Source organism: Callorhinus ursinus, unplaced genomic scaffold (assembly GCF_003265705.2).
Source record: "Callorhinus ursinus isolate GAN/ISIS: 27379988/994484 unplaced genomic scaffold, GSC_fseal_2.0 scaffold8, whole genome shotgun sequence".
Taxonomy (NCBI): Eukaryota; Metazoa; Chordata; class Mammalia; order Carnivora; family Otariidae; genus Callorhinus; species Callorhinus ursinus.
The window spans coordinates 29,538,905-29,556,587 of NW_027397070.1; the positions used below are offsets into that span (position 1 = coordinate 29,538,905).

Consider the following 17,683-nt stretch of genomic DNA (forward strand, 5'->3'; position numbering starts at 1 on the left):
ACAGAAAAAAACAGAATGGCACAAATCCCTCTAAACAAGACACATGACTTTATGCAATTTTTGTCCTTTAATAAGCATTAACTAACTTTCTAATGTTAAATCAATGGTATATCCTTAGAATTGAGTCAATGAGATAACTAAATTGTATTTTTTTTCACACACTGTGAGATCTGACCTACTAAAATTTTTACTTAGGAGTTTTCATCCATGTTCATGAGTGAGATTTGGTTTATAATTTTCCTTCTAGAACTTTGCCAGTTTTCGATATTATGATTAGGACAGCTGCTATAAATAATTTGGTAAGATTGGAATTTTTACTTGACTGTTGATAGACTTTGTTTCTAAATTCATCTAGCCTGGGGCACCTGGTGGTTCAGTCGGTTAAGCCTCTGACTCTTGATTTTGGCTCAGGTTGTGATCTCAGGGTCATGATCTCAGGGTTGTGGAATAGAACCCTGGGTCGAGCCCCTCATCGAATCAGGCTCTGTGCTCAGCAGGGAGTCTGCTAGAGATTCTTCCTCTCCCTCTGCCCCTACCCTGCCCCCATGCACTCTCTCTCTCTCTCTAAAATAAGTAAATCTTAAAAAAATAAATTCATCTAGCCTGATATTTTTTTGAGAAGAATTTTAAATATAGACTAAGTTTTTAAAATTGCTTAGACTATTCAGATATTCCTTTCTTCAAATCAGTTTTTTAAATAACTTCATAGAAGACATCCCATACAGTCACCCACTTAAGGTATAAATTCAGTGGTTTTTAGTAAATCACAGAGTTGTGCAACCACTGTCACACCCAATTCCAGAACATTTTCATCACGCCAAAAAGAAACCTTGTACCCATTAGCAGTCATTCACCCTTTCCTCTTAATCTGTACCCTTAGGCAACCACCAAAACTTTGTCTCTATAGATTTGCCTATTCTGGACATTTCATATAAATGGAATCATAGAGTACATGATCTTTGTGACTGGCTTCTTTCACTTACCATGTTTTCATATTTTATCTATGTTGTAACATGTACCAGTACTCCATTTCTTTTTATTGCCAAACATTCCATTGTATGGATACACCACCTTTGGTTTATTCATGCATCACATGTTGAACATTTGGGTTGTTTTTACTTTTTGGCTATTATAAATAATGGTGCTCTGAACATTCATGTGCAAGTTTTTGTGTGTACATATGTTTTCATTACTCTTGGATTTATACCTAGTTGTGGAAATGCTGGGTCATATGATAATTCTGTTTAACCTTTTGAGGAACTACAAAACCACCATTTTCAATTCCTACATTCCTGTATCTGAAGATTCCAATTTCTCTACATCCTCCTCACCCACACTTGTTATTGTCCATTTTTTTAGTTATAGCCATCTTAGTGGATGTGAAGTGATATCTCTTTGTGGTTTTGATTTGCATTTTCCTGATGGCTAAATACTGAGCACCTTTTCACGTGTTTATAGGCCATTTGCATATTGTCTTTGGAGAAATGTCTGTTCAAGTCCTCTGACCACTTTTAAATTGGGTTGTCCTTTATTGAGGTTTAAGAGTTGTTTATATATTCTAGATGCAAGTTCCTTAGCAGATATTATCTGCAAAAAAATTTTCCCATTCTATGGCTTTTTTTTTCACTTTCTTGACGGTGTTTTTGAAGCACATTTTAAATTTTGATGATGTTGACTTCATCTAATTTTTTCTTTTAATTCCAGTTAAATAACATACAGTGTAATGTTAGTTTCAGGTATATAATATAGTGATTCAACAATTCCGTACACATCACCTGGTGCTCATCATGACAAGTGCACTCCTTAATCCCTATCACCTGTTTCACCCAGCCCCCCACCCACATATTTTTTTCTCTTTGTTACTTGTGTTCCTGATGTTATATCTAAGAAACTATTGTTTAATCCAAGGTCACAAAGATTTAAACTTGTTTTCTTTTTTTTTTTTGTAAGATTTTTATTTATTTGACACAGAAAGAGAGCAAGAGCAGGAACACAAGCAGGGGGAGTGGGAGAGGGAGAAGCAGGCTTCCTGCCCAGCAGGGCACCCCCACTTGTTTTCTTCTAAAAATTTTTTTAGCTTACATTTAGGTCTTAATCTATTTGGAGTTAATTTTTTTTTTAAAGTAAATATGTATGGGGATGCTTGGGTGGCTCAGTTGGTTAAGCATCTGCCTTCAGCTCAGGTCATGATCTCAGTGCCTGGGATCGAGTCCTGCATCAGGCTCCTTGCTCAGCGGGGTCCCCCTCCACCTGCCGCTCCCCATGCTTGTATGCGTGCTCTCTGACAAATTCTTTTAAAAAAATGTATGTATGTGTTTGCATGTATCCAGTTGTCCTGGCACCATTTGTGGAAAAGACTACCCTTTCCCCATTGAATTGCTCCACCAACCTTGTCAAAAATCAATTGACTGTAAATGTTGAGAGTTTATTTCTAGATTCTCAATTCCATTGCGTTGACCTATATAGGTCTATTCTCTCACCAGGACCACACTGTCTTGATTGTTATAGCCTCATAGTAAGTTTTGAAATTGTGAAGTGTGAATCCTCCAACTTGTTTTTTCTTTTTCAAGACTATTTTGGCTATTCTGGGTTCCTTGAATTTCTGTATGAATTTTAGGATGAGCTTGTCATTTTTTGCAAAAAAAAAAAAAAAGCCAGCTGGCGTTTTGAGAAGGAATGCATTGAATCTGTAGATCAGTTTGGGGAGTATTGCCATTTTAATAATGCAATGTTAAGTCTTCTGGTCCATAAATACAGGGTGTCTTTGCATTTCTTTAGGTCTTCTTCTATGTCTTTCAACAACGTTTTGTAGGTCAGAGTATAAGTTTTAGTCTTTCAATGTCTTGAGTCACTTTTACTAAGCTCTGCTTTTGTAGGTACTTGTTTACCTCATCAAAATTTTCCAGTTTACTGTCATAAAGTTATTTATAATAGCCCTGCCTTTGTCAGTGTTCAGAGAAACAGAACCAGTAGGAGAAATATATTAGATTTATTGCAAGGAATTCATTCACACAATTGTGGAGACTGGAAGGCAAGTCTGAAACCCTAGATCCAGAGCATAGACCTCCAAGAAGGGCAGGCAGGAAATCTGGCTTGAGCTGAAACTGCTGTCTACAGGTGTAATTTCTTCTCCCTCAGGAAAGCCTCAGTTCTGCTCTTTAAAGTCTTTCAAATGATTGAATCAGGCCCACCCAGAATATCTAGGATTATCTCACTTAAAGTCACCTGATTATAATACAATCTATAAAATACCTTCATAGCAATACATAGGTTAGTGTTTCATTGAATAACTGGCAAATGTGGCCTAGACAACTGACACATAAAACTGATCATGATAGGCCTCTTTCAAAAATCCGTACCATTTGTAGTTAATACATTCCTTTTCATTCCTAATATAACTTATCACCCTTTTTCTATTATGATTAATCTTGCCAGATATTTTCCTAATTTGTCTTTCAAAGAACCAACTTTTGGCTTTCTGATTCCATTATGTTTATTTTCAATTCCTTCAGTTTTTGCCCTTTATGATACAGTTCCAGAGAAGGTAGAAATTGGTATCAACAACAGGACCACTACCAACAAAAGGCGACACTTTAAATTTTAGGCTTGAGTTGTTTTGGATTTTTTTTTTTTTTTACACCTTTTGGGAACATGAATTTGGACAGCATACCTATGTGAAAGAAAACACATGCACAGAAGAGAGCCTAATGACATACACTAAAATGTTAACAGTGGTTATCTCTGGATATTAGGATTGGGGGTGATAGTCTTCCTCATTCTTCCCATATGAAAAAGTATGTACTTCTGGGGGACCCTGCGTGGCTCAGATGGTTAAGCGTCTGCCTTCAGCTCAGGTCATGATCTCAGGGTCCTGGGATCGAGTCCCACATTGGGCTCCTTGCTCAGCGAGGAGCCTGCTTCTCCCTCTGCCTGCCACTCCCCCTGCTTGTACTCTCCCTCTCTGGAAAATAAATAAATAAAATCTTCGAAAAATAAAATAAAATAAAAAGTATGTACTTCTGGGGCCCCTGCGTGGCTCAGTTGGTTAAGTGTCCGACTTCGGCTCAGGTCATGATCCTAGGGTCCTGGGATTGAGCTGCATGTCGGGCTCCCTGCTCAGCAGGGAGTCTGCTTCTCCTTCTCCCCCTCCCCCTGCTTGTGTTCTCTCAAATAAATAAAATCTTTTTTTAAAAAAGTATGTACTTCTATTTTAATGTATATATATATATATGTTGAATCACTGTTATACACCTGAAATTAATACTGTATGTCAACTATACTTTAACTAAAAAAAAATCTATGTACTTCTAATTAAACACAATGCAGGATTTTTTTTTAAAGATTTTATTTATTTATTTGAGAGAGAGAGAATGAGAGATAGAGAGCATGAGAGGGAAGAGGGTCAGAGGGAGAAGCAGACTCCCTGTCGAGCAGGGAGCCCGATGTGGGACTCGATCCCAGGACTCCAGGATCATGACCTGAGCTGAAGGGTCGCTTAACCAACTGAGCCACCCAGGCACCCATGATGCAGGATTTTTAAAAAATTTTTTCAATGTAGGATTCTTGATTGATCCTAGATTGGTTGGGGAAGGCTAAAGGATACTTTGGGGGAAATTTTAACATGAAATGCATCTGAGGCAATAATATTCTTCTGTTAAATTTCTTTGGTATAATGATATTGTGGTTATGTAGAAGAATGTCTGTTCTTAGGGGACACATGTTGAGGCACTGAGGGGTGAAATGTCTTGATGCATATTTCAAATGGCTTGGGAAAAACCCTATTTATAAAGCATATATTGCAAAATGTCAAGAGTAAGTCAAGGTACATAAAGGGTATAACATGTTCACTCTACTACTTGAAATTTTCTGTAGGTTTGAAAATTTTCAAAATAAAAACCTGAGGAAAAATTACATACTTCTATAATAAAGCAGAGAGAAAACAAAAAAGACCCATAAGACAACCAGTCACTGATTAAGATACTTTCTGCATGGATGGGTCGCATCTTTTTGCCTATGGGGATCTGTTCCATGTTAGTGACAGCGGCTCACCACAAGGCGCTGTGCTGATACAATGGGCTGGAGATTACCATAGCCCCCAGAGTCGGCAGGCGTAACTCAGTGCCCACTCACATGCTTTCTGGAATAATCATATGATGATCTTTTGATGAATATCAAGTATTAAAATAACCTCCTCTTTGAGAAATTTTTACTACTAGAGAATGAAATTAAGCAAATGGCTATATTCTACAGCACATAATAAGCTCAGAATAGGCAATATTATTGATATCATGATGGTGGTTAATATATTCATTCATTTCCATTTTCCCATCCTTAAGTCCCAATTCTCTGAAAAAAAATTCTTTTTAAAGGTTTAATCTTATATGGCAAAGGAATAAAGATAATGTATCTTGGTTTCCAAGTTTTGATTTATAATTTAAACTAAGTCAATACAAAAATGTTCCTTCAAGCAAATAAAGGGATTAAAAACATTTTTTTTTTTGCAAATCCTTAGTATTCTCAGGTTCCTATGGAACTGTAATATAACACTGAAGGATTACATCCTATGTACAATAAAGTTGAGGAAATAAAAACAAATGCATGTCTACAAACATGTTTTCCAAAGTATTATAAACTTTTACCTTAGGTTCTTAAAATAAAAATTCATATAGTATTCAGAATGAAATCAAATGATGAAGCAACATTAAATAGCCAATAGTATAACCAGTAATAGCTGACATTTATATAAAACATTACTATGTACTAGGAACTAAGTGCTTTTATCTCATTTAATTCTCATAACCCTAAAGTAGGTACTATTATTATACCCATTTTACAGATGAGTGGTCAAAGGTTAGAAACCTGTCCAAGGTTTATTCAGCTGGTAGGTACTACAGTGAGTCTTCAAGACCCAGGCTGTTTGGCTTTGAAATCTGTGCTAACCACTGCACTATAATGTCTCTCTATACCAGCTACTAATTAAAAAATTAGAAATGTATTCCTTCCTAACCTTAGTCATAATGATAAGGAATATCTTTGGCTTCTACACATCTGAATTTTCAACATATTATGTTCATTCCAACATATAAAACCATCCTCAATTCTGAGCCATCTGATTTTATTTTACTACAACCCCCCTCCATTCCCACCCCTGTGTACTCTGCTCTCATTAAGTGGCTGCATTTGTATTAAATTCTGCTTAGAATAATAACCAAAAATGCATGAAATAATTAAATCTTGTTTGTTCAAAATTAAAGAGGAGTTAAAGACCTTCCCTAACTTTTAACTACTCTCTTATCAAGGCTTCAAAGACTTGTTCAGGAAAGTACTGATGATGATGATAACCGGAGTATCTTACCAGGAAACACATTATGCCCTGGGCTGAAATAGTATCAAAACAGTATCTTCAATCTTCTTTTCCATGTGTATGATGTGTAGCAGGATGGGGGCAATGGTGGAAATTATGGCAGTAAGTATAAACTGTATTTTCTAGAAACATTTTCATTTCATGGAAATACAATGTTAAGACCACAGCAAGCTAAATATGGAAATGTGAAAGTCATTTATTTTTTAAAAACCAGGCACTACACAGACAAGTGAAAGCCATATATGAAGAAATTTCTGAAACAAACAAAAGAAAAAAATCTCATCTACAAAATTATTTACATGTTTCGGGTCCATATTAAAAAACATGGTCCCTATGGTAACAAATCTGGAAGACAACTTCTATAGTACTTCTCAGTACATGACATAAACCAAACGAGGAAACCCCTTGAAGGTACTTCAGTGCTCAGAGGTTTTAAGACCTTGGCTTTGATGATTTTGAAGGTAAGAAACAAAATCAAACTGGCTTCCACTGGGACATGCCAGTAGCTTCAAGTCAGTGACTAATCACAATGTTTCTGAATGTACCTCCATTTGGGGGCAGAGTAATCCGCAGAGATGATGGTTTTTATACATGCCCTGTTCCCTACACCAATATAATTACTACATTATCTTAGAAAGACAAATAGTTGTCACTAAACTTTTTTAAAAATACATAATGAGTTTTCTAAACATTTTTTTTTAAGTCCAGGTTCATCAATGATGAGAAAAAAATCCACTACCTACTTTTCTACTTTAACTCTATTCCTGCTTAAATGCAAAAGCTGACAGTTTCTGATTGGTAGAAAGATCTAAAGGTTTTTGCTTTTTAGGCAAATTCAGATTCTCCTTTGCTTTTTCTTTCTCGTTTTCAGTTTCATGACTTTCATCAACCACATGTTTTCGCTTCTTTGCTTCAGCTCCATCACTTGTAGTTCCTCCTTTGGCCTTGGAAGCCCATGCCTTCGTCAAAATATGGGAGGAGAAAAGATTTTTAGGCAATAACAAAGAAATAGGAAGGAAATGATTTCCTTACTTTTCCAGGTAACAATCCCATCTATAAAAAGCAGTATTAAAAAAAAAGGCAGCATAATTAGCACTTGAATTGTTAAGCTAATCATTAAGGGCCCTCATTGTTAACGAATCTCTTATTACTTAATTGCAGAGCATGTTAAAAAATTTACATTCTACCTCTAATATTTTAACCTAAACTCTGCTTGTACTTAACCATATTAAGCGCAAAATACTACAACTGCAGGTACTTTCTTAAAAATGAAACTTTTTGAGATTATTCACATGCAGTTGTAGGAAATACAGAAGGATCTCGTGTACCAGTTTCCCAGTTTTCCCCAATGGTAGCATCTTGCAAAACTAATGTAATATCATAACCAGGGTACTGACATCAATACAATCCTCTTTTTTACTTCTACTCCTATGTGTGTGTATGTTTAATTCCAAAGTAGATTCTACCTTCAAGATACAAAACAGTTCCATCACTACAAGGATCCCTCATGTTGCCCCCAAAACCTACACTTCTCACCCAGGCCCCAACTCCTGATAATCGGTACTGTTTTTCATCCCTATCACTTTGTCATTTCAGGAATGACATTTCAGATATTCTTTCAGGACTGGCTTCTATTCACTAAGCAAAGAACCTTACAAAGCTCAGTCGTTTCCATCTGTCTCTTACTGACTGATTTTTTAAGTAGGCTCCACACCTAGCATGGGGCCCGATGTAGGGCTTGAACTCACAACCCTGAGATCAAGATCTGAGCAGAGATCAAGAGTCAGATGCTTAACCAACTAAGCCACCCAAGCGCCCCTCCCTCTGTCTCTTAAAATCTATTTTAATATGTAAGAGTTCCTACTTCCACTTTGTTTCCTTTCCCATTTCTTTACTGTAGAAAAGGAACCCTTTGGAGCTGTAGAATTTCTCACATTAACACACTGGATTTAAGCAAATGTTTAAGGTTTACCTTAACAATTCTGATTACATTTCTAAGTATTCAAAAACACAATCACAACTTTTACCAAGTCTCTTCCTCTTCTACTGCATAAGACCATTCAGATGCCATTTTATCTATGTCTTTAGAATTTTTATCCTCTTATTCATTCTTATAAAAAATGAGAAGCACAAAGTTGGCAGTGAAATTCTAATGAGGATAGAGGTGGTTAAACCAGTTTCTAGCTTCCTCATTTTGTAATACCTTTACTCCTAAAACCCAGTTTATCAAGGTAAAGTATCTATTTGACCAGGTGCCCGTGCTGCATACTGTCATCCCTGGGGAAGTGAAATCTGAGGATTTAATTGGCATTCCTTCCCCTTGCACCAGAAAGCTGCTCCTAGCCCTCCCTCACATGGCAGAAATTACATGAGGAGCAATAGGTACCAGCCACCTGTCCTAATTTCCAAATGAAAGGCTGTAACAGAACACCACCTTTCCCCCCAAAAGCAGTATTCTCATTCTGGGTTTTTCTGTTTGTTTGTTTTAAAGTAAGCTCTATACCCACAGTGGGGCCTAAATTCACAGCCCTGAGATCAAGAGTCACATGCTCTACTGACTGAGCCTGCCAGGCAGCCCAGTATTCTCACTTTGTATTCAATGTGGAAGTACATAGCATTTTAAAAAATTCTGCTTACAAGAACCCTAAAGTCCACACATGTGAATTAATTTCATTTTTACTTATTAATTTGCTTTTGATTTAGAAGTAATGTACTTTTTCTTGGGGTATCCTCCTAACTTACATTATATAGGAACTTAAATACAGATATAAACAGTAAATCTGCCCAAAATTTAACCATCAGCACTAAATAATAATTATTACACATCCATATAGTCAAAGCTGACATTTCAGTTATTTAATTTCCTCTCCGCCAAGAGTTTATACCAGAATATCTGCAATTTCCAAAAACAGAAAAAGGCATTTTCTGTAAGAATTTTTAAAACCTGGGATTTACTAAGATCTCAATCTCAACAAAATCATCCTTACCTTCCTTTCTTCAGCGGACAATACTCTAAATCGAACCATTCCTTCTTTTATTATGTCTGCTTCATCTGAAAAGTCAGGATTGTCAGACAAAATACTACTTCTGTTTTCTTCCAGCCACATCTGGAACCCAGTCTTTGTCCTAAAATAGCAATTATGTGAAAATATTTTATACTTAAGATGCAGTTTAATGTGCTTTATGATTTTTCAGGTTAACAATTAACGATTAGTCTTTGCATACCTATATAAAGTAAGAGAGACACAATTAATTACACTTGTTAATATTCATACTACGCATTACTTAAAACTGCCAGGAGACCACGGGAAAAATGAACTGAAAAATCCCTTGTAAGGTCGATTCAAAGATTTTACTTACATTTGTATTTTCCAAGTGGAACAACCATGAACTCTACACTTCTAGCTCTTTTTAGAATACTGACGCGCTCAAAGTCTCCAATTCCACTCAGCCCCTCTGGACCAATAAATGTTTTCCAAGTATCCTTGGTGGGTTCTTTTTCCATTGCCCAAACCAGCTATTTGAAATTTTTCTCTCTCTCAAGATCTTTACCCATCCCCTCCTTGCTCTCATAGCTCTCACAGCTGTGGTAACATACTGCACTGGCAGACAAACAGGATACAGGCAAACAGGAACTCTCACATTGCAGGACGTACAGAAAATGATACAACATCAATGGAGAAAATTTTGGCAATATCTATTGGAATTATGGTGCACATTAACTTGAACCATACAGGAATCCATCTTATAGATATATGTATATGTGGAAAAGGACATTCATATAAAGTTACTCATTGTGGTACTATTTGTATTAGCAAAACACTAGCAACCACCTTCTGTCCACCAGTAGAGAACTGAATAAATTATGCCATATCCATTCAGTGGATGTGAAAAGATTAAAGAAATTCTTTATGTAGCAATAGGAGATGTTCTACAAAAGCTGCTAAGTGAAAAAAAGCAAGGTACAGAATAATGTGTAAGCTACCATTTCTGTAAAAATAAAAAAAAAGATAAATATAAGTGTTTGAACATACACAAATAATTCTGGAGGGCTATGTAAGAAATTTGTTGTAGTGACTGTGAAGAGGGGAATTGGGTGGACAGGAAAGATATTTACTCTTTATCACACATTTTTTTCTATCTTTTCACTGTTTTTCCCATGTAACTATATCTATTTTAAGATAAAAAAAGAATTATAAAATATGTACAATTTATTTTTTTTAATATTTTATTTATTTATTTGACAGAGAGAGAAAGAGAGAGAGCAGGGGAGCAGCGGAGGGAGAGGGAGGAGCAGGCTTCCCGCTGAGCAGGGAGCCCGAGGCGGGGCTCGATCCCAGGACCCCGAGATCGTGACCTGAGGCGAAGGTAGGCACTTAACTGACTGAGCCACCCAGGCGCCCCAAAATATGTACAATTTAAAACACATATAATTTATCAGGGCATACCCTAGTAAGTAATATAAATAGACATTAATCAATATTTATGGCTTCCTTTCGCTAAAATTATGTGTTCAGAATGTCTACTACCAGTGTCAATGTATTATTTGTAATAATGAACAAGAGAGTTGAATAATTCTGTACTGCTGTTTCTGTATGCCTTTTATTGGGATATTACATCTTAAGAATAATAAATTTGGGGACACTTGGGTGGCTCAGTCGTTAAGCGTCTGCCTTTGGCTCAGGTCATGATCCCAGGGTCCTGGGATCGAGCCCCATAATGGGCTCCCTGCTCAGCGGGAAGCCTGCTTCTCCCTCTCCCTCTGCCCCTGCTTGTGTTCCCTCTCTCACTATCTCTCTCTCCCTGTCAAATAATAAATAAATAAAAATCTTAAAAAAAAAGAATAATAAATTTGTCTGTGTACTGACCTTTGGTTTTCAGTGTTTTGAGGACACATAGCCGGTGTTTCAGATGATGAATTTTTAGGACGTTCTTCTTTCACATCCTCAGTCTTATCAGTTTGGGAAGTTCTTTTCTGGAAATAGGATGCTGCAGATGCCTGTAAAAACAAACATAATGAATACTCCCAACAAAATGTAGTACAATTTTGTATACTACAATCAACTTTTGAAAAATGTGGAAAAATGTATGTAGAATTCTTATACCAACACGTGAAGCCCTGGGGTTCTCAACTGAACATAAACATGACCAGAGACACAAACCCCCCAAAAACTACAAATTCCATATTTTCTAAATGCTGAATTTTATTATATGAAATGGAAAAGATAAAAGATCTACTGTACTAATGACAAATCTAGGATGAAATACCAAATCTGGGAGGAAACTAGAAGGCAAAATCAGAATACAGAACAAGATTGGGGCCAGGTACTACAGCATCATCATTAAACAAAGATATGCATCAGAATCATCTGGGAAATTTTTTTAAAAACCAGATAGGTGCCTGAGTCCCTGGGCCCTGAGTATAAATATATATATATTTCAAAAAGTGATTCTGAAGCAAAATCAGATGAGAACCACTACCCTCACTAGACAATCAATAATAAACAACTGGAGCCTCCTGTCTCATACCTGAAAAAGAGTGAACAAAACAAACAGATCATGTGCTGCTTTACTGCTGATGTGGGTAGTTGAAATAGTACCTGCTTGGACTTTGGCTTTGGAACTAGAGGCTTTATAACTGGAGACTTTTCATTATTTGTAGCTCGATTAAGTGCAGATTTCTTGGATGATTTGTTCATATTGTCTAAAATATTACTTGAACGGGCTGAATTCACTGAAGTGGCTGGCTCTTTGGAATTGGCTGACACCTAAAGAGCAAACTACTATTAGCATTTTTATGTTTAAAGAAGAAAAAAAAATCCCAAGAGATTCATTTTTCCTTAAAATATCTATTAGGTCTATATTGTGGTCTCACATTTGGAATTAAATACACTTTGTACAATACAAATTAGACGGATACACATATTAAATATACCACATCCCCATGGAAAAGAGGGACTATCTTTCAAAAACCATTGGTATTTAGAAGATAAGTAGAACATATAACTCTTAACCCAAGTGTGAACTAGTGCTGCTTTCATCTGTTTTCTTATCAGTCTTTAATGCCTCCAAATCTGGCGAGTGTCATCTGATGGTTTGGAAATATTTCTCTGTATAAAAATGTATTGAAACACATTTTAAGTATCACTGGAAAGAGTTTACCTTGAAGGGGTTTACTCGTCCTTGGCTGCAAGAGGTAACTGCACCTTTCATAAGAAAGAAACCCTCACTTAATAGTAGTAAAACATAGAAGACTTCTGACTTCTGTAATAACAGATGGAATATTTTAATCTGTATTATACAAAAACAAATGTACTTTGCAACTTTAAAATTATTAACAACTACATAATGAATGACCCCCTACCTATTTCCAAGCCAAAATAAAAGCTTTAAATGGGGAACTATCCCAACTTGTCACTATGAAATATACCAACCCAATATATATAGATCTATCCTTTTCTCCTATTACCATGGAAGAATGGTGCCTTGTTTTAGCTAAGGTTAATAATTTCTCTACTTGTGCTCTAGGTCCCATCCCCTCCTGCTTTGTCAAGAAACTTGTCCTATCAGTGGCTACACCATCTTTGGATGTATACCATCTTTTCCCTCTTTATTGGCTATTTCCCTACTTTATTGGCTACAAGTTTCCCAACTGCAACAAACAAAAACAAACCCTCTCAACCCCACATCCCCTCCAGCCACCATTTTTAATTCTCTCCCCCATAAAGCCAAATTCAAGAGCTGTCTACACAGCTATTCCCAGTTCCTCACTGTTCATACATTCCAACATCCAAATAATATGGCTTCCAGCCCTACTACCCTATAGAATCTGCTCTTGCTAAGGACACAGTAAACTCCATGTGGCCAAATCTGGTGGGTAGTTTTCAGTCATCATCTTATTTGACCCCCTCAACAGCATTCTATATAGCCGAGTGTTCCTTTCTTCCTCATATTGTCTCCTCCCCTTGACTTCCGAAATTCCGCATTCCTATCTGCTTCCTCTCATCTCATTTTTTAAATAATTTTTTATTGTTATGTTAATCACCATACATCATTAGTTTTTGATGTGTTCCATGATTCATTGTTTGTGCATAACACCCAGTGCTCCACGCAGAATGTGCCCTCTTTAATACCCATCACCAGGCTAACCCATCCACCCACCCCCTTCCCCTCTAGAACCCTCAGTTTGTTTCTCAGAGTCCACAGTCTCTCATGGTTCGTCTCCCCCTCCGACTTACTCCACTTCATTCTTCCCCTCCTGCTATCTTCTTCTTCTTTTTTTTCTTAACATATATATTGCATTATTTGTTTCAGAAGTACAGATCTGTGATTCAACAGTCTTGCACAATTCACAGCACTCACCATAGCCCATACCCTCCCCAATGTCTATCACCCAGCCACCCCATCCCTCCCACCCCCCCACCACTCCAGCAACCCTCAGTTTGTTTCCTGAGATTAAGAATTCCTCATATCAGTGAGGTCATAGGATACATGTCTTTCTCTGATTGACTTATTTCACTCAGCATAACACCCTCCAGTTCCATCCACGTCGTTGCAAATGGCAAGATCTCATTCCTTTTGATGGCTGCATAATATTCCATTGTGTATATACACCACCTCTTCTTTATCCATTCATCTGTTGATGGACATCTTGGCTCTTTCCACAGTTTGGCTATTGTGGACATTGCTGCTACAAACATTGGGGTGCACATACCCCTTCGGATCCCTACATTTGTATCTTTGTGGTAAATACCCAGTAGTGCAATTGCTGGATCGTATGGTAGCTCTATTTTCAACTGTTTGAGGAACCTCCATACTGTTTTCCAGAGTGGTTGCACCAGCTTGCATTCCCACCGACAGTGTAGGAGGGTTCCCCTTTCTCCACATCCCCGCCAACATCTGTCGTTTCCTGACTTGTTAATTTTAGCCATTCTGACGGGTGTGAGGTGGTATCTCATTGAGGTTTTGATTTGGATTTCCCTGATGCCAAGCGATGTTGAGCACTTTTTCATGTGTCTGTTGGCCATTTGGATGTCTTCTTTGGAAAAATGTCTGTTCATGTCTTCTGCCCATTTCTTGATTGGATTATTTGTTCATCTCATTCTCTTTTGATGGTTCCTCCTCCACCTAATGACCTAATGTTTAAATTCTCTAGCCCTTAAGCTCACTTTTCTTCTCACTTTATACCCTCCTCCAATGCTCCCTCACCCATACTCATGATTTAAATTGCTATGGTTATGCCAACAATTTTCACTTTATATCTTCCTCCCAGACTACTTTCCTGAGTTCCTAACCCAAATATCTAATAGTAGTTCATCATCCTATCTAAACACCCTAGTGTTTTCTAACTCAGTAAATGGTACCATCATTCAAATATTCAAGCCAGGAAACGGAGTCATTCTTTACACCCTGAACTTCCATATTCTCTACATTTTCTTCAGAAACACGTCATTTTTTTCATTCTTTCTCCTATTAGTCACCACCACCCGAGTCCAAGCCACTGTTCAATGTCACTTGGACTGCCTCAGTAGTCTCCTTATGTGCGTTCCTCCTCTGCCGGTGTGCATGCTATGCCTCTGCTTGAAACCTACAACAGCCTCCCAGCAACCTCAGAATAAAGATCAAAATTCTTACTGTGGCCTACACAGATCTGCATGATTTAGCTCCCGCCAATCCCCCCAAAACCACTCAGCACCACACTTTTCTCTGCCTCTGTGCTCTTTGCACCACTCTTAGAGTCCTCCCAAATGCTGTTGCTCGAGTCACACACCGTTCCCTTGCTTCTGCTCTCACCCATCTTAGCCTAGCTGATTCTTACTCATCCTGCAGGTCTCTGCTTTAAACATTCCATGAGGCCTCCCTTGGGGTCCCAACCAATCCCTTACCACTGACTAGATTACAGCACACTGCTATATGCTCTTATAATACTCTGTACATGTGTTTACAGGTCATTTTTTTTTTAAATCAAAGGAATATATATACATGGCTTAAAAAGTCAGTTGGTACTATGTAAGATTTATGCAGGAATCAACCATGCATGTCTGCTTGACTTCTGTATCTGCCACCTAGTCAAATACCTGACACACAACAGACATTTAATAAATATTTGTAAAATTAGCAGTTTCACAAACAATATTTCTGATAAAAACAAACCAAGGGCAGAGGGATGGAGGTGGGGGTGGGGGTAAGGGGTGTATATGAATAGATATATCACTTTAAAGACTAACTTGCACAATTTTGATATTACAAAATCACAAATATTTCTTACCTGACTTAACAGCTGGCACATCAGAGGGATTTGTACTTTTGGAAAATAGATTCTGTCCTATAAAATAATTAAGATAATACAATGTAAATGGGGAGATAAAGTTACTCTCTATAATCAACAATCAGCAAAGATGTCTTGACAAAGCACAAGTATTCAATTTTCCTCAGCTAAGTAAAATGGGGAAAGCCACACAATATAACATTTCTCATCTTTATTTATTTATTTAAATATTTTATTTATTTGACAGAGAGAGACAGCGAAAGAGGGAACACAAGCAGGGGGAGTGGGAGAGGGAGAAGCAGGCTTCCCGCAGAGCAGGGAGCCCGATGTGGGGCTCGATCCCAGGACCCTGGGATCATGACCTGAGCCAAAGGCAGACGCTTAATGACTGAGCCGCTCAGGCGCCCCATTTCTCATCTTTAAATTGCCTTAAAAATGTATCTTATGGTATGCCTGGGTGGCTCAGTCAGTTAAGCATCTAACTCTTGATTTTAGCTCAGGTCATAAATTTGGGGTTGTGAGACTGAGACCCGTCTGGCTCCTCACTCAGCAGGCAGTCTGCTTCTCTCCCTCTGCCCCTGCCCCCACTCACACACATGCTCTCTCTCTCTCAAATAAATAAATCTTAAAAAAAAAAAGTATCTTGCCATGCTTATGTAATTCTGGTTTTTCTTCTTTATCATCAGCTTCTCTGCTGTCCTCTGCATCTTCTTCAACTTGGTTTCTGAGTCTTGGCTGGCTCCACTCTGTAGCAGTATTACTGTAACCAAAAGACAATATATTATTCAATAAAGAGCTATGCAAAGACCAATTTAATATTCAGAATGGTAAAGAAAAATCTAAGCAGCTGATTATTTCTTACCCAGCATTCGGCTCTTTTCTAAAATCCTCCTCTTCTTCTTCTTCTACCTGGATTGTTGATAATTCAGCTGCCTTCTCTACAGCCAGTTCACTAAGTTTTTGGGCCAATATTAATCTCCGGGAACGAGAAGCGTATTTAATGGCTAAATTCACAGCATTTTGAGTCATTAAATCAGCTAGTTCCACACAACGGAATTCCCGATCCAGTTTACAAGAAAGCTAACCCAAAATGGAAAAAAAATAAAATCATGTCAAGAGAAACTTTTTATTTTTATTTTTTAAATTTTTTAAATTTATTATGTTCAATTAGCCAGCATATAGTACATCATTAGTTTTTGATTCATTAGTTGCATATAACACCCAAGAGAAACTTTTTAAAAGTAAGAGAATGATACTAGTAGTAAAACTGAGGAAACAGTTTTCTAGATAATGTATCTCACTGATTCTAAGATGCATATTTTTATACATTTTAACATCTCTGAAAGTGGGAAGCATCTCACAACTGATGGTGGGTCAGAGTTTAATTTGCAGCATTTTTTTAGGCTTAAATAATGGTGCATTTTACAATCAATAATAGATTCAATGAAATAAGTTTTATGATTTCAAGCTATTAACTGCAAGGGAAGTAAGATATTCCTTTAAGATTCAAATGTGGTTTTCTTAAACTTGTTTCACTGCCCACCCACCCTCACCCCACCCTTGCCAAATAGGGCAGCAAGTTTAAAGAAGGAATAGATTGTAAATGATTTGTCATTACTTTGCCCAGAATTGGTACACAAATGCTACTAAGTGAGTTTGGGTTTGGGGGAGTAGATTTATCCATTCGTTTTTAAGTGTGATTGTCTATGATCTCCAACTACCAGAAATAGTTGTATAACTTCCAAAGTAACAACTGCCTTTTTCTTGCTCTATTTTTTATATGTAACAATACAAAACAAAGGGCATTCATTTAACATCTTAGAAAATACTTGACTACTTTTCTTTTGGTATGAAATTTGACAACTCATAGTACAATGTAAGGAAAATTAGTACTTCAAAGACTACTAAGGGTTTCCTAATTCATACGGTAGAAGGAATATTTTGTTACTTAGACATCCCACATTTGATGCATCAGCACAGAAGCTTTAAATAGTCATCTGCATGTCCTTTTCAAGTTTCTAATCAGTCAAAGAAAGATAAATACCATATGA

The 17,683-nt window shown here is 37.2% G+C and overlaps 1 protein-coding gene across 1 annotated transcript in view; it reads right to left on the reverse strand.

Moving 5' to 3' along the window:
- Window positions 1–6,542: 6,542 nt before the first annotated feature.
- The window catches only part of WDHD1 (WD repeat and HMG-box DNA binding protein 1), a 57,677-nt gene continuing 46,536 nt past the window's right edge, over window positions 6,543–17,683 (reverse strand). Inside the window, exons 19-26 of the mRNA XM_025870008.2 lie at window positions 16,495–16,712; window positions 16,280–16,392; window positions 15,633–15,689; window positions 12,527–12,570; window positions 11,965–12,132; window positions 11,233–11,363; window positions 9,352–9,490; window positions 6,543–7,323 (exon numbers count right to left, since the gene is read on the reverse strand). Of these exons, the coding sequence (XP_025725793.1) occupies window positions 7,123–7,323; window positions 9,352–9,490; window positions 11,233–11,363; window positions 11,965–12,132; window positions 12,527–12,570; window positions 15,633–15,689; window positions 16,280–16,392; window positions 16,495–16,712 (1,071 nt within the window). The 3' untranslated portion in view covers window positions 6,543–7,122. The remainder of the gene's footprint in view (window positions 7,324–9,351; window positions 9,491–11,232; window positions 11,364–11,964; window positions 12,133–12,526; window positions 12,571–15,632; window positions 15,690–16,279; window positions 16,393–16,494; window positions 16,713–17,683) is intronic.